At 39.3% G+C, this 16,238-nt stretch overlaps 1 protein-coding gene across 1 annotated transcript in view; it reads right to left on the bottom strand.

Annotated features, from left to right (window-relative positions):
- Positions 1 to 16,238, bottom strand: part of ATP10B (ATPase phospholipid transporting 10B (putative)) — a 120,994-nt gene that overhangs the window by 81,498 nt on the left and 23,258 nt on the right. The window contains 2 exon segments of the mRNA XM_070739482.1: positions 1,832 to 2,026; positions 5,644 to 5,934. Coding sequence (XP_070595583.1) covers positions 1,832 to 2,026; positions 5,644 to 5,915 — 467 coding nt within the window. The 5' untranslated portion in view covers positions 5,916 to 5,934.

The raw sequence follows: 16,238 nt of genomic DNA, 5'->3' as shown, positions 1-16,238 counted from the left end.
CTATGTATATGACAGCTGTGAAAAAGAAACAGAAAAACGAAACATGTTGGGAATAATTTAGAAAGTATTGAAAACTGCAATTACCAAAACCATAAACTTAAGTCTTGGCTATTGTCTTTGCAATGAACACTACATCTTTATCTTTATGGTACATCACACAGTTTGGAACAGAGAAAGAAAGAGAAGAAAGCAATCTGGATCGGGTTACTAGAGAAAATTTCACTCTCTTCTGCAATTCTAAAATATTTGTTTTCGTTGATTTAGCTATATTATTTTAAGCCAAAGTAGAATTAGCAGTAAATAATATTGGGTAATATTTGAAGGCTCATTAAAGTTGCTTCTGAAACCTCCCCAAACTGCATCCCAGAAGATTTTTACCTGCTGTATACTAGGCAGTCCATGCTATTGATCTCCTTGTCCAGTTTGTATCTCCGGAAGTCTTCCCAAGCATCTTTAAGAGCAGTGATGGCCATTATAACACAGACTGGCAACACAGAGATTCCTGGCTCAAAAACATTGACTACTGGCACAAAATTAAGAACAACGATGGCCACAAAATATATGTTGGCAAAGCGGTGAAACTGTTCAAAAATATTTTTAGGGATGAAAGACAAGAGTGTGTATCGGGTGGTCTTGATTTTGTTGCCTGCATAATGTCTGTTTGGATTTTCTTTCCACTTGGCTTCAAAGGGCAAGTTCGACAGCACAACTCGTTTAGTTTCTCCATTCTTTTCCCCTTTCCTTCTCGTCACAGATTCCACACTCTCAGACTCTGAGACAACGCTCTGGCAGCACGGTCTTCTGAACCAATGTATATCCCGTAGGAATGTTACTGAGCACATTTCCGCAACATCTTCCTGCCCCTTTAAAGCTACACTTAAAAAAATTAAAACACAAACTATTCCAGTTGGTTTCTTCCAGGGAGAAGTGTCAGGCTGAATTTAATTGAGCCAACTGCTTTTCCTTGCTTTAGTCAACACCTGTTGAAACACAGAGGTGTCATCCTTGTGCAAACCAGTTTTGCTGCCATAAAAAAAATGATCCTGGGTCCTAGTGCCTGCCTTGTTGTCTATCTGGATCCCCCCCGCCCATGCTATACAAAGACACCAAAACTTTCTGAACAGTATAAAATAGAAGATAGAAGTTCATTGACCTCTTACTTGGATCTCAGATACGTATGGTTTATATGGCATTTGTAATTTTAAATACCTGAAATTTAAAACAACTGCAAGCAATCACATTTCTCTGTATGGAAATTATATGCAGAAAAACCTGTCTGTACACTGTTTTCCATAATTTGTATGCCATTCCCCTAATGCTTCTATCTCCAGCTGCATGCACTCTCAAAAAGTATTCAAAGCAATGTCTAAAGGAGTGGATTCATATTTTATGGGATGCAAAGAGGAATATCTATACAATGGCTTCACACATCACCCTAAACCATGCTTTAACTATGAGATATTAAAGAAAGCACCATGGTTACAAACCATGGTTTGCACATTCAGTGGCTGAATTGGTAGAAAGCAATAAGCTAAAACCAGGTATATTACACAATGGCTTATGTGAAATAAATCGTACGTATGTCGAAATCCAAATAACAGTGGCATAACAGTAGGATTGAATTTTGTGATATTTGTCATAATTGATGTTTGAGATACAATTTTTAACAGGAAATTGAATGCACCAAGAGAATTGCAGCATTACTGGTATTATAAACATAAAATTATCTCTGCCTCAAATTGTATTCTGATAGTTTATTGCTTACATCAATATGGGGGATGGATTAGGGATATCAGGAGTAATAATGTAATGCCATATTTATAAGACTTACTTATTGTATGCCTTTGTTTTAGAAGAATTGATCTGCTGATCCAGTTTGTATTTCTTATAATCTTCAGTGCCATCCTTAACTGCTATAGCTAAAAGCACAGCAACTAAAGGTATCATTGTGATGTCCCTTTGAAAAATTTCCAGTTGTGGGAACCAGTTGATGATCACCAAGAGGAGGAAGTAAATGTTGGCCAACCTAAAAGGATAGAATCATTAATGTTACGTTTATCATATTTCTTATTGCTCTGATGAAGCGATTATTTCTGGCTCCAATCAAACCAACCAACCAACCAACCAACCAACCAACCAACCAACCAACCAACCAACCAACCAACCAACCCTCACTTATTCGTTCACTTGCTTTAATGGCTAAACTTAACTCTGTCCAAAAACTGTGTCTTTGCCAGAGGTGGGCTGCTGTTGGAACTCCTAATCGCATGCAGTCCTGTGGCTCTGTAACGCAGGTGTGGGATCGAGCGAAATTACACTTCTTGCACCTGTACAGATAGCAAAATCGCACACAGGAATGCGCGTGCAGGCACATTTTGGTGAGGTTGTTTGTTTCCCTGCATGTGTTCCAGAGCTGTGGGGCTGCGCGCAATTAGGCATTCCAGCAACAGGCCACCTCTGGTCTATGCAATGCATTTACCATGGTTTAACTAAATTAATTTATTGTGTTTCCATCATGCACTGAACCACACTAACCATGCAGGGTTTGCATAAAATATTAGACTAAATTGTGATGAGTTAGTTAGTGGTATGGTGGCAAGCTAGTTGTAGCATCTGTGTGGCCAGGATTGAAAGATCTCTCTCTCTCTCTCTCTCTGATAAGAACCGGGTGTTCAAGATTTTTTTGCCTCTTCTTAAGAACCATTTTCTACTTAAGAATGTGAGGCCAGAAAAATTTCCCAGGAAATTTGAAAGCAGCATGAAGGCTCGGTCAGTTTCCTGCCATTCCCCCTTTAATCCTGGCCATCTTGGGCTTTTCTGGGCTGCCAGAGGAGCCTTTTGTTGACGTTTAAGGAGGCTTTGTCAGCCCAGAACAAACGAAGCGTTTTTCTTTCTCTGGGCGCTTGGGGAGGGAATAAACCACTTTTCTGTGGTGACTGCCTCGCGCTGCCTCCCACATACCCGGCGTGAGGTTGCCTCCCGGAGCATCTGGGCATGGAAAGGCAAAAGGGGGCACTTTGCCCCAGCTGGATCAACTTGACTTCAGCCAAACTGAGGAGTCACCACAGTAAAGGAAAGGTGCCGGCTACAAAGTGAGCGAGAGGAGAGAGGAGCCCTTCAGCATGGGAAGGAAGCAGGTAGCAGCAGCAGCAACCATCTTTCGGTCAACCCTCTTGCCCACCTGGGTTCCTCTCTCTAATGCAGTGTATGGGAGGTGCGTGCTCCTCCTTGCCATGCAGAGTCCCTCTTTTATTTTAATCCTTAAAGTTTTGGATTTTTTTATCCCCTCACCTCACCTTCTTCCTTTGGCAGTGACTGCCCTCCTCCTCTTCTTCTTCCTCCTCCTCCCACCCAAATTCCGAGCTTTTCATTCTTCCCTAATGGGTTTGCATGCATTATTTGATTTTACATTGATTCCTATGGGAAAAATTGCTTCTACTTACAAACTTTTCTACTTAAGAACCTGGTCACGGAATGAATAAACTTCTTAAGTAGAGTTATTTTCCTTTGCAATGTGAAGAACATTCTTTTACACAAATGTAAAACTATATGGAGATTAAAGCCACATAATGTTGACCCACATTGAACTGTAGATTATCTCATGGCTTCAATTTAAATTTCCCAAGCTAGTCTTGGGATGGTTTTAAATTGTTTTGAATGATCCACTTCACCAGAGAGAAAATGTATAGCTGCTATGTCATGACCCAGTTGCTATGACTGGGCTATTCAACACTGGCCTATAATTTCTCAGGTCAGATGAGTTTAATTAAAGCATCTTAAGAAGGTGCTTAGAATAGCTTCCTGAGGATCTGGACCATCTCCTTACCTAAATAAGAGTTATTTATAGCTTCCAGTGAATCATCAAGCCTCTCCCAACATACTGAAATTAGGCAACCTCTAACACATGTCACAATCTGTTGTCTAAATAGCCCGAGAAAGGATTGTATAGTATCTCATGTCATATTAAATGAGCTACTCTTTAAAATGCTATTGGACTGTCCCTTATTATTCATTTTATAAATCATCACCCATATCTAAATATGGAATTCAATGTGCTTGTGTGACTTCCTGTTGAACGATGAAACTTTGATCCAATCCCCCCCCCTTTCCCTTCTGCCACACGAATCCCAGCGACCGGTTAAGTCCCACAGAGTGGGACTTCTCCGGGTCCCGTCGACTAAACAATGTCGTCTGGTGAGACCCAGGGGAAGAGCCTTCTCTGTGGTGGCTCTGACCCTCTGGAACCAGCTCCCCCCAGAGATTAGGATTGCCCCCACCCTCCTTGCCTTTCAGAAACTCCTTAAAACCCATCTCTGCCGTCAGGCATGTGGGAATTGAAACATCTCCCCCTTGCCCATGTAGTTTCTGTGTATGATTCGACTGTGTGCTTGTTTTTTATATATTGGGGTTTCTTTTGGATTTTTTAACCTAAAACTGTAATTTAGATTGCTAAATATTAGATTTGTTACTATGTATTGTTTTTTACCATTGTTGTGATCCGCCCCGAGTCTACGGAGAGGGGCGGCATATAAATCCAATAAATCTAATCTAATCTAATCTATAGTCTTCCCCATGAGATATGAAGGTGCTTCTGGTTTTCTTTAAACAAAATGTAGAGCGTGTGTGTTCATGGAGGGGAGAGTGGGTGAATTTCACACACACATCCACAGATGGTGCCAAAAAGAAGCATTAGATTCCACCCTAATACACTGAATAGAACAGAATAACAGAATTGGAAGAAACCCTAGAGCTCTTCTAGTCCAATCCCCTGCTCAAGCAGGAAGCCCTAAACCATGTCAGACAAATGGCTGTCCTTTCTCCTCTTAAAAATTTTCAGTGATGGAGCTCCCACAATTTCTGGAGGCAACTTATTCTACTAATTAATTGCTCTAGCTGTTAGGAATTTTCTCCTTTACCTAGGTTGTTTTTTTCTTTGATAGGTTTCCATCTATTGCTTCTTGTCCTGTCCTTAGGTTCTTTTAGTTTGACTCCACCTTCTTTGCGGCAACCCCTATGATATTGGAACACTGCTGTGATGTCACCACTAGTTCTTCTTTCCATTAAACTAGACACACCCAATTCTTGAAGCCGTTCTTCATATGTTTTAGCCTAACTCATTCTCACTTTTAATTTAGAGTTTGATGCCAATCAGATCTGAAATAGAGATACTATGAATAGGCAAAATCTAGCTTAAATCTTCAAAGGTTTTGGCATTGTCAATTAAAATCTCATAATATTTTGGTCATTTTAAAATAAAGAAACAATTTTATTTTATTGTAATTTTGGTGCTATGTAGAAAGATCATATACACCAGGGTTTCTATATCTTAGCATGCTGATTGAGGAATACTGGGAAATGAAGTCCACATCTTTTAAACTTGTCGAGGTTGTGAAAACTGATGTATAACATTGTGTGTGCTAATGGTGTGTTGCCTGTTCCAGATTTATATAATGGAAAACCTCTGATGATAATCTAAAGGAGGAATTTGAAATCTGCAACAATGTCTGATTCTTACCTCTCTAAAGGCATTATGTGCTTTTTTGTATGATTCTTTTAAAAAAATACTTGTCTTCCATTTACTGAAAACAAATATAAAAATATCCATCATTGTGGTTTTCTTTTGGTGGTAGTGCATTTTCATACCTGTGGAATTGTTCAAAGAGATTTTGGGGTAAAAAGGTCAGCAAAGTATATTTTGTGGTTCGTATCCCATTTTTGCAATACATCTTCAGAACTCTTTTCAACTCCTCTTGAAATCTAGCATTATTAGGAAAGACAACCCTGCATCTGTCCCAGTTGTGTTTCTGGTTCTGCCTTGGTTTGTCAGAAGATAAGAGAGGTGTTGATTCCAACTGTGAACTTTCTTCTTTTGGCCATTGTCGACTGTATGTAGCTGAGTCAATTGATAAAGTCATGGTCACAGATGAGAAATATCTGAAACACAAATGCAGAGCAAGAACTAAAAAACAATTTTAGCCTGGAAGTGAATGCACATCTTACCTAGTGTCTGAGTTCATGTGTTACCCGCAGCACAAAAGGCTACCCAAGAATCAAAAAAGGAACACATGGTTAACTATTTGCAGGAAATGATGAAATGCACACTGAATTACTTGCAATCTTCATAACTAGATGATTTATAGAGCAAACAAACACAGTGAACTGTGTCATAGCAGATGCTGACATTTGACAACCTAAGGGGAAATCCCATCCGGCTTTACATGTGCAATGAACATAGTAAAGACGTTTCCATCTGATTGAAGCTCTGCTCTCTTTGCCTCCTTGTCGCTGGAAGAAAGGAGCCAGGACTGGTGGGGGTAGAGAATATGGAAAAAAGCAAAAACAGGGGGAAATCTAATCGGATATCCATCTTTGTCTTTATTGTTAAAAAAAGCCCTTTGTGATAAGAAAGGGTTAAACTGTTGCTTATACGATCATTTCCCTGGAGGGCAAAAATTAAAAGCAAGGATAATTACAACTTAGGACACACACCTGGGTCTTGTAAGCAGCAAATACAACCAATAGTCACACAGAGTGCTCATCTACTATTTTAAATCCAACCCACTCCTGAATACCAGTTTTTCAGTTTCAACACTCTACAACAGGTGAAAATATAGGCAGTCAAAACCGCTAGCCAAAGCTCTGATGATAACTCAGCAGCTTTCTTATTAATTTTTAAATCCTGATGCAATCAGGACACATTGCAGACATTTGGAACTTGGAAGCCCGGAAACATAATCACTGAGTTGTGGCATAACAACATTTTGCCATTAAAACCAGAATTTTAGGCAGCTCCTGGGTCTTTCACTTTTGCACAAAATGTATCTCTCAGTTGAAATTGATATTATCCTGGAAACCTATAGTTCAGTGATGGCGAATCTTTTTTTGCTTGGGTACCAAAAGTGTGCGTATGTGTGCAAGAGCATGTGCACGTGTGCGCGCACCCATTATGCAGTGCTCTCCCTGTGCATGTGTACACAGCCCACCATGCTCCTCCCCACCCCACGCATGTACACAGGGCTCACTGATGCCTCTGGATTTCCAGTAGCCCTTTTGGGGTGTTTTTCACTCTTCCCTGGCATCAGAAAATGAACTTCTGGTAGGCCAGTTGGGCTGTTTTTCGCCCTCTCCAGGCTTCAGGAGGCTTTCCTGAAACATGGGGTGTGAGGGTGAAAAATGACTCAATATTTCTGAACATCCTGTAGGCCTGTTGGGTCTGTTTTTCACCATTCACATGCTCTGGAGCATTTCCTGAAGCCTGGGGAAGGTGAAAACTACTCCCACAGCCCTCCGGAAGGTCAAAAATCAATTTGCCCAGACACACATGCACGCTGGAGCTGACATAGGGCAACTCTCACATGCCCTCAGATATGGCTCCGTGTGCCACCTGTGGCACGCGTGTCATAGGATCACCAGTGCTGCTATAGTTTGTAGAACTCTTTATATTTTCTTCGTATTTTTGTTCAAAGAACAGCTGTTTCTCTCATCCCGTCTCTATTATGCTAGTGTAAGAACTGAGTCTTAGATACAAAAGGACTGACAAAGATTGCTGTGAAGTTGGAGAAGAGTAACTAGGCACAGTTTTTTTCCTCACTTCTTGAAATGTACTTTGTCTTTTTGATTAAAAAGCAATTGAAAAAGAAAATTCAGACAACCCACATTATTATTATTATTATTATTATTATTATTATTATTATTATTATTATTATTATGTCAGTACAACACAGCAAACGAGATCACTATGCTGGATTTTGTATTTCATCACCAGTCGGGTGCTCCCCAAGCACCTAGGACTGGGTGATGTAGCAGCGAATTATGTTTGCCGATCCCAGTAAAGCGGCCTTTTGCAATTGACAGATGGAGATTTTGTCAATTCCAATGGTTTTCAAATGTCCACTGAGATCCTTTGGTACTGCACCCAGCATGCCAAGTACCACTAGGACCACTTTCACTGGCTTATGCCAGAGTCGTTGCAGCTCGATTTTTAGATCTTCGTATTTCACTAATTTCTCTAGCTGTTTCTCCTCAATTCTGCTGTCTCCTGGGATTGCGATGTCGATGATCCATACTTTCTTTTTCTCCACGATCACAATGTCTGGTGTGTTATGCTTCAGAATTCAGTCAGTCTGAAGTCGGAAGTCCCACAGTAGTTTTGCTTGCTCATTTTCGACCACTTTTTTGGACTTATGATCCCACCAGTTCTTTGCTATTGGTAAATGGTAGTTCTGGTACAAGTTCCAGTGGATCATCTGTGCCACAGCATCATGTCTATGCTTATAGTCAGTCTGTGCGATCTTTTTGCAGCAGCTGAGTATGTGATCGATTGTTTCATCTGTTTCTTTACAGAGTCTGCACTTTGGATCGTCTGTTGATTTTTCAGTTCTGTCTTTGACAGCATTTGTTCTAATGGCCTGTTCTTGTGCCGCCAGTATTAGTCCTTTTGTCTCCTTTTTGAGTGTTCCACTTGTAAGCCATGACCAGGTCTTTTCTTTATCCACTTTGCCTTCAATCTATTATTATTATTATTATTATTATTATTATTATTATTATTATTATTATTATTATTATTATTATTATTGTTGTTGTTGTTGTTGTTGTTGTTGTTGTTGTTGTTGTTGTTAATTAGATTTGTATTCCGCCCCTCTCTCGTAAACGTAAAATACAGTGTGCATTTAACACCAGGATAAAGAGAACAAAATGAAATGTCAATATCTGAAACTTTTATAATATCAAACAGAGGGGTGATAAATCTGATGCAATGGTTAAGGCACCAGGCTAGAAACGGAATCTGTCAGCTGGGGGTTATTGTGAGTGCTCCTTGTCCAACTCTGGTAATGATAGATTCTAAGGAGGGTGAGCCAGGCCCATCTTGGTACCCTGGGCCAGTGGTGTTGCCAGCTGATGCAGAGAGTGAGAGTGAAGGAGAAATAGACCTGGGTGAACTGGAGGACCACCAGAGGTGGAAGATATGCCAATGATAGTAGAGTCTGACTTAGAGGAGCATGAGGAATATCTGGAAACTTTGCTAGATGCCCACTTTAGAAGATTAAGAAAAAGACAAGAATACTTGTAAGGAAAAAGGAAGTAGTCTGTAGTTTGTTAACTCTAGGGAATTGTTGACCACTTCCTATAGGTATTTAGGGTGGAGTATGGGTAATCAGGGTGGAATTACAACATTTTGCAATGGAATCGGATGATATTTGATGTCTCAGCCAGGTGATTTTCCTGCACAAATCCTTTGAGAAAAAGTGCCTTGTCTGCTGAGATGCTGGGAATTTGTAACAGTTAGTCTGTGAAACTGGAGAATCCTTATCTCATGAAGGAATGTGGACAGCTTTGATCTTTGGCAGCAGCCTAGCCGTGGAACTGTTATATCTTAATTACGCTCACTGAGAAACTGCCAAGATTATCTCACATGCATGACCTTAGCTTGTAAAAATGAGACTTTATTTATAAAAAGACTGATTTGAAATATGAATGCATGGATTCCTCCTTTTTTTTCAAGCTGCGTAGGCCCGGGATAGAACAGGGGGGATCTTGAGCCAGTCATATACTCTCATCCCTGTGAAGAAGGCAATGGCAACTGCAGGCAGTTATCAGTACTGCCACTGAGTTGAAGGTATCCCTTCCTCCTGGAATGGTTTCAACATTGCCTTAAAAAAGGGAACCAACACCAGAAGAATTTCTAGTGTAATTCTTGGATTAAGAATTCTACAAATGTTGCAGAGGCCATTGAAACCCCCTCCCTTTCTTGTATATATAAAATGGTTTTGATGGAAATGCGTAGAGAAGCCTTTATGGTAGTTGTGGATGTTTTTTCTAGGTGTAGGAGATTCCTGCAAGAGCAGATAGCCTTTCAGCTGTCAAGGTGCAGAAGAGGAGAGATCAGAACAATTCCTTTTAATTTGAACCTGCTGATTCTGATTTTTCTGATTTTAGAAGCCAGTGCAATTCTTCATTGTCTTCTTTAAGATAAATGTATCCAATTCCTTTGTGTCACTTGGTCTCCCAGTGTCTTATCATCTTTGTCAATCTTATACTGCTTTTAAAAAAATACAGGATCCTTAAATGATGGCTGAAAGAGTAGTTCAGGTGACAGTTGAACAAAGCAAGTAAAGGGATACTATTGCTACTTGCAATCTGGATAGAATACTTTTACTGCCAGAATTAGATGCTTCAATCCTTAATAGCAGCCTATAACCAAGTAAATGAGAGTCAAGCATAAGGTCCCATTAATCAGACTTAATGCCAAGAAAAAGAAAATTACAGAATATTGGGAATTAAATTAGATATGCTCCAGCCTTCAGAATAACAATAACAGAGTTGGAAGAGACCTTGGAGATGTTCTAGTCCAACCCCCTGATCAGGCAGAAAATTCTATATATTTCAGACAAATGGTTGTCCGGTCTCTTCTTAAAACCCCCCCGTGTTGAAGCATCCACAACTTTGTTTATTAGTGAGTACATTAATGTATGGATCTCTGTGAATTATTAATCCCTTTTCTTGTAGAGAAAAGGCTAAAATGCCCATTGGTTTCTCATGTCTTAGGTTTTGAAAAAGACTCCTCCTCTCCTAAACTCAGAACCTCTTTATGTTAGAATTGTCTTTTGCCCATTTTTGCAACTTTTATTTATTTATAAAACACATTGCTATCTTGATATAACCAGAAAGACTCTTAGCAGCTTGCAGGGAATTTAATTGCCGTCCCATTTCTAACTCGTGGTTTGCTTATGGTCCATGAAGACACTTAGTGGCTTTTTTACATATATAGCCATAAAGCCAGGAATTCACTAATCCTATAATTGTGCATCTGCTTTTCCTACCTAAATGCAGAATCCCAGCAATTTAGAATGAAATTTGTTTTGTTAACTGGAAGCTACAAAAAAATATAAAAAAAGATAGCTATCACTTTTATGCTATGTTTTTGAGCATTTGCGGCATTTGCAGCTTCTTAGTCATTTTGCACAAAACCATTGTATTTTAAAAAATGCATTACAGTGGTACCTCTACCTAAGAACCCCTTTACTTACGGACTTTTCTAGATAAGAACCAGGTGTTCAAGATTTTTTTGCCTCTTCTCAAGAACCATTTTCCACTTACAAACTCGAGCCTCCGAAACTGTAATTGGAAAAGCAGAAGTCTCTGTGTGGCTTCTCTAGGAATCTCCTGGGAGGAAACAGGGCCAGAAAAGGCAGGGAGAAGCCTCTGTGGGGCCTCTCTAGGAATCTCCTGGGAGGAAACAGGGCCAGAAAAGGCAGGGAGAAGCCTCTGTGGGGCCTCTCTAGGAATCTCCTGGGAGGAAATAGGACTGGAAAAGGCAGGGAGAAGCCTCCATGGGGCCTCTCTAGGAATCTCCTGGGAAGAAACAGGGCCAGAAAAGGCAGGGAGAAGCCTCTGTGGGGCCTCTCTAGGAATCTCCTGGGAGGAAACAGGGCCAGAAAAGGCAGGGAGAAGCCTCTGTGGGGCCTCTCTAGGAATCTCCTGGGAGGAAATAGGACTGGAAAAGGCAGGGAGAAGCCTCCATGGGGCCTCTCTAGGAATCTCCTGGGAAGAAACAGGGCCAGAAAAGGCAGGGAGAAGCCTCCATGGGGCCTCTCTAGGAATCTCCTGGGAGGAAACAGGGCCAGAAAAGGCAGGGAGAAGCCTCCATGGGGCCTCTCTAGGAATCTCCTGGGAGGAAACAGGGCCTCCATACTCCCTGTGTTTTTCCCAATCACATGCATTATTTGCCACTATCTTGAAACAAACAAGATAATAACCAACAGCCAACATGGGTTGGTCAGAAATAAAACATGCCAAACCAATCTCATACCCTTTTTCAACACCATAACCAAATCAGTAGACCAATGCAATGCTGTAGACCTAATATACTTGGACTTCAGTAAAGCTTTTGACCTGAAAGGTCCCTCTCAACTCAAACAAACAAACAAACAAACAAACAAACAAACAAACAAACAAACAAACAAACAAACAAACAGATATCATTAAATGCTCTAGCAGACTTTAAGTAGCTGTTCCCAATGCTACTAACAGACTTACGTATTATACCTTTCCAAGTGGAAAAAAGTCATTCAAATGTTCATCCATCTTCCTTGAAGAATAAATTTTACAATAAGAATTTTTTTCAGCTTTTATCATTACCACATTTTGATGGAGATAAAAATAGAAACAAACAAAAAATTTAAGTAGTGTAAAAGCAGAATTTTCTGATGGATGAAACCAAGAGTCAATTTTATCCAGGAATTTATTTTGAGAAGCACTTTCTAGATATCTCTTGATCTTGATCCATCCAAAATATCAACTGACTTTTCTAACTATTAAAATAAATCTTAATATTTTGAACCAGCCTACCTTTGAATATTAAATACTTAGGACAAGCAACAGGACAAACCTATTTTTCTCATTTCTACTTTAACGTGTTACAGTGGTGCCTCTACTTACAAAATTAATTCATTACCTGACCAGGTTCTTAAGTAGAAAAGTATGTAAGAAGAAGCAACTTTTCCCACAGGAATCAGAGTAAAAGCAAATATTGCGTGTGATTGGGGAAACCACAGGGAGGGTGGTGGCCCTGTTTCCTCCCAGGAGATTCCTAGAGAGGCCCCACGGAGGCTACTCTCTGCCTTTTCTGGTTACAGTTTCAGAGGCTCGGGTTTGTAAGTGGAAAATGGTTCTTGAGAAGAGGCAAAAAAATCTTGAACACCCAGTTCTTATCTAGAAACGTTCGTAAGTAGAGGGATTCATAGGTAGAGGTACCACTCTAGTAGTAGCAGTAGTAATTTTTTTGGGTTGTTGTTGCAAAGATTAGATTATTGGTTTATCTTGGTTTGGACCTGTTGAAGGAAAATCTATTTTTAATAAACCTGTGTTTGTGGAATGAAATAATATTTCTTTTCCATAAACTATTTTGGTAATAATTCAATCAACTGCTGTTTGATAAACCAATATTTGTAAAATGAAATCAGTCTCACTTTGAGAAATGAACATCTGCTGAATTAAATGAAATATGATTTTTGCTTTTTTATTCAAAAAAATTAATAAATAAATAAAATCAATTTCTCTTTTAACCAATTTGTTCAAGTCATTATAGTAGCTCTAATGAACATCAAAATCCAGAATCTGCAGTGTGCTGCCTCCATTCTTTCTAACTCATGTGATATGTGTCTTTTTTTTTCCTGTCAGAAGAATGTTCCATCCATCTTATTCACCAAAATATCACCAAATTTCTGGCATTGATTAATTTTATTTAAAGTTGGGGGGCAGGTATCAATGCAATAATTGTATTATAGGAATCAGAAACAGTGGGGAAGTGCATTGCATTCCCCCACTGCATTTTTTTAAAATCCAAAATGTCTGAGCTCTAGTTTAATTTTGATGTTTTCAGAGACCTGTCTGATTTTACTTCATGTGGTGTACTGAATTATTTATTCTTGTGGTTTGAGGCATTTTCAACATTTCTCCCCAGTGATACAAATCAAATGTTTTTCTGAGTTTATCCTTTCTGATTATTAGTTTTCTTAGCCAGACAGGATGTTATAACTGAGAAAATCATAGGTTTAAATATGTCAGTATGATGCTTCTGTACTTTAAGAGTCTTCAAATGCCTGAATTCTAAGATCGAAACATTCTAATTAGTTGGGTTGGTCATGTTGAACTGGCCAATAATCAGCTAGGTTGCTGTTGTCTTAACTTCATACAAATTAATCAGTTAGAAATTTGGAATATGGTCTCTAAGGTCCAAAAGCAATTTCAATTATATAATTTTACTGAGGGCCTCAACTAATCTTGTTACAAATTTGTTTTCAGCAAATGTTTATTTTGCCAAAAGTACTCCAAAGTATCCATTCGAAGCCATTTTTTTACACATAGCTATTACTATACGTTTTTCAATGAATATAATACAAAGACAAATAAATTCTGGTCTTAGATCATAACAGTTATGTAAGGTAGAGAAGGAAACTGAAATTAGATTGGTGTTAAGGAATGAAAAGAATAAACATAATGTATAATAGTGAGGGAAAACTATGGAATTAGGATTAAAAATAGTATTTTGCAAACCACCCATTGTTCAAAAAATTTGAATATTTATTGTTGATATTTAGCACCGCAAGATTAACTTAGAGGTTAATAGAAATCAATGGAAATAAGTAGGGGTGGGTCCAGCTGTGTGGTTCTGGTAGGTTGACTATGCCCAGGTAGGTTGGCTTCAGTAGGTCGGCACGCACACAACCGGTGAGATACTGGCGATTTCCCCCCCTTTTTTGCTTCTGTGCTTGCTTGAAAGCAAAAAAATAAGTAAAAATCGCCCAAATCTTGCTCCTCACAAAAGAAAGATTTGGGCGATTATCGCCACTTTTTTATGCATGCACGTAAGCAAAAAAGCAGCAAAAATTGCTAATTAGCATCAGAGCATGTGTTTACAGCCTGTCTACTGACTTAGGGGTGAGTTTGATGATACTTGTGTGCAGCTTCCTTTACTTGTGTTTTCCTAATCGCATGACCTACAGATCTTCACCAAAGATCTGTAAATCTTTTTCTGCACTTTTTGCCTTTTTTCTCTTTAACTGGTGGTACAGTAGAAGGAACAGATTTGTCGGAACTGAGGAAAATAAAGGGGAGGGGGATCTGCCTCTGCCTTCAAGCATCCATTGGTATTCATCTGGCTAGTGTCTTGTCAGTGTGTGAGAGAATTGAGGGGTATTTGGAAACTCAAACAGTATTTGCTGTGTAAGTAAAAATGAGATAGGAAGGAGGTTGGCCATGGCTTAGCTCAATTGTTCTGTAGTAAAGCTGCTTGCTGTTGTGAAAGTAAAAGTGAAGGTAAAACTCTTCTGCTGTGCTTGTGTTTTGCATTTGAAGCAGATTTATTTTCAGGTGGGGAGGGGGAGTAGAACTCCTTAGAATCAGAGCATGTTAATAATACTATAAGAAATACTATTGCTCTGATGGTCATTTTGAAAAATTCTTTCTTAGTGAGCACCTAGAAGGCAAGAGGAACTTTGCTAGTGTCAAACCCTGTGAACATCTTCATGCCAAAATCCTCTCAAATTGAGAAATACTTCCTTTGATTCTATTCACAGAATTCTTTATCTGATTTTTATCTGATTCCATTCAGGTTATATATCAAGTGGAAATATTAACAGGGTTAGAATTGCCACCTAAAATACCAGCAGGTTGCAATGGTAACACATCTGTTGCCCAGAGATGTGATATACTTTACATTGCATCATCATAACAAAACTAAAATGACTCTTACTCGGTAGCTATTTTGTATTCTTTATTTTGTGTAGGAATCTAACTATACTGTACGCGGTTACAGTGACAGCTCGTACACGAGTTAGAGAAGAGCACGTAACACAGTAGCTTTCTCTATTTATACTTTCCAGCCCGGCAACAGGAGCCGCTTGACAGCGATACAATTTTGGCGCCAAGCCGCGGAAGCCACTAGGTACAAGCTAAACAACTCCAATTGAATACAATGCATTCTGCTTAACAACTGCACCTTTTTTTACATCTGCCAGACAACAGAACATTCCAGACATAACAAAAACCATATCAGTTGCTTATGTTTAGGTAGTATCATCGCTCTATGTGAAGGCCTCCAACTTTTTAAGGCTGTAGTTATAAACAAATGGTCCAAATAGGTAGTGCCATATCAATTCCTGCTCCAGTCAACAGTAGTGTCCCTCAAGGCAATGTTTTAGGACCAACACTCTACATAAACAATCTCTGTGATCATATTATAAGCAACTGCATTCTCTTTGCTGATGATGTTAAACTATTTAACACCACCGAGAATGCTGCTACTCTTCAAAAAGACCTTGATCATGTAGCAGAATGGTCAAACAACTGGCAACCAACAAATGTTGTGTCTTACACATTGGCAAAAAGAATCAGAATAAAAAATACAAACCTGGAGGAAACGAACCCTCAATCTGTCAAAGATCTTGGAGTACTCATATCCAATGACCTAAATCCTAGAGCCCACTGTAACAACATTGCCAAAAAGGCACTAAGACAGTGGGGCCAAACAACTTAAAGCTCTGTTGGGAGAACTGGTGTTAGACTTATGATTGGGGGGTCACCACAACATGAGGAACTGTATTAAGGGGTTGTGGCATTAGAAAGGTTGAGAACCACTGTACTAAGAGTTGTTAATCTAATCTTACATAATGTCTTTTCTGGCAATATTACACTGCTAACCAGAGCTTAGTGTTAGAGCAATTCTGGAATACAGCTCA

Source organism: Erythrolamprus reginae, chromosome 2, assembly GCF_031021105.1.
Source record: "Erythrolamprus reginae isolate rEryReg1 chromosome 2, rEryReg1.hap1, whole genome shotgun sequence".
Classification (NCBI taxonomy): Eukaryota; Metazoa; Chordata; class Lepidosauria; order Squamata; family Dipsadidae; genus Erythrolamprus; species Erythrolamprus reginae.
This window is presented reverse-complemented; position numbering and strand designations above follow the sequence as displayed.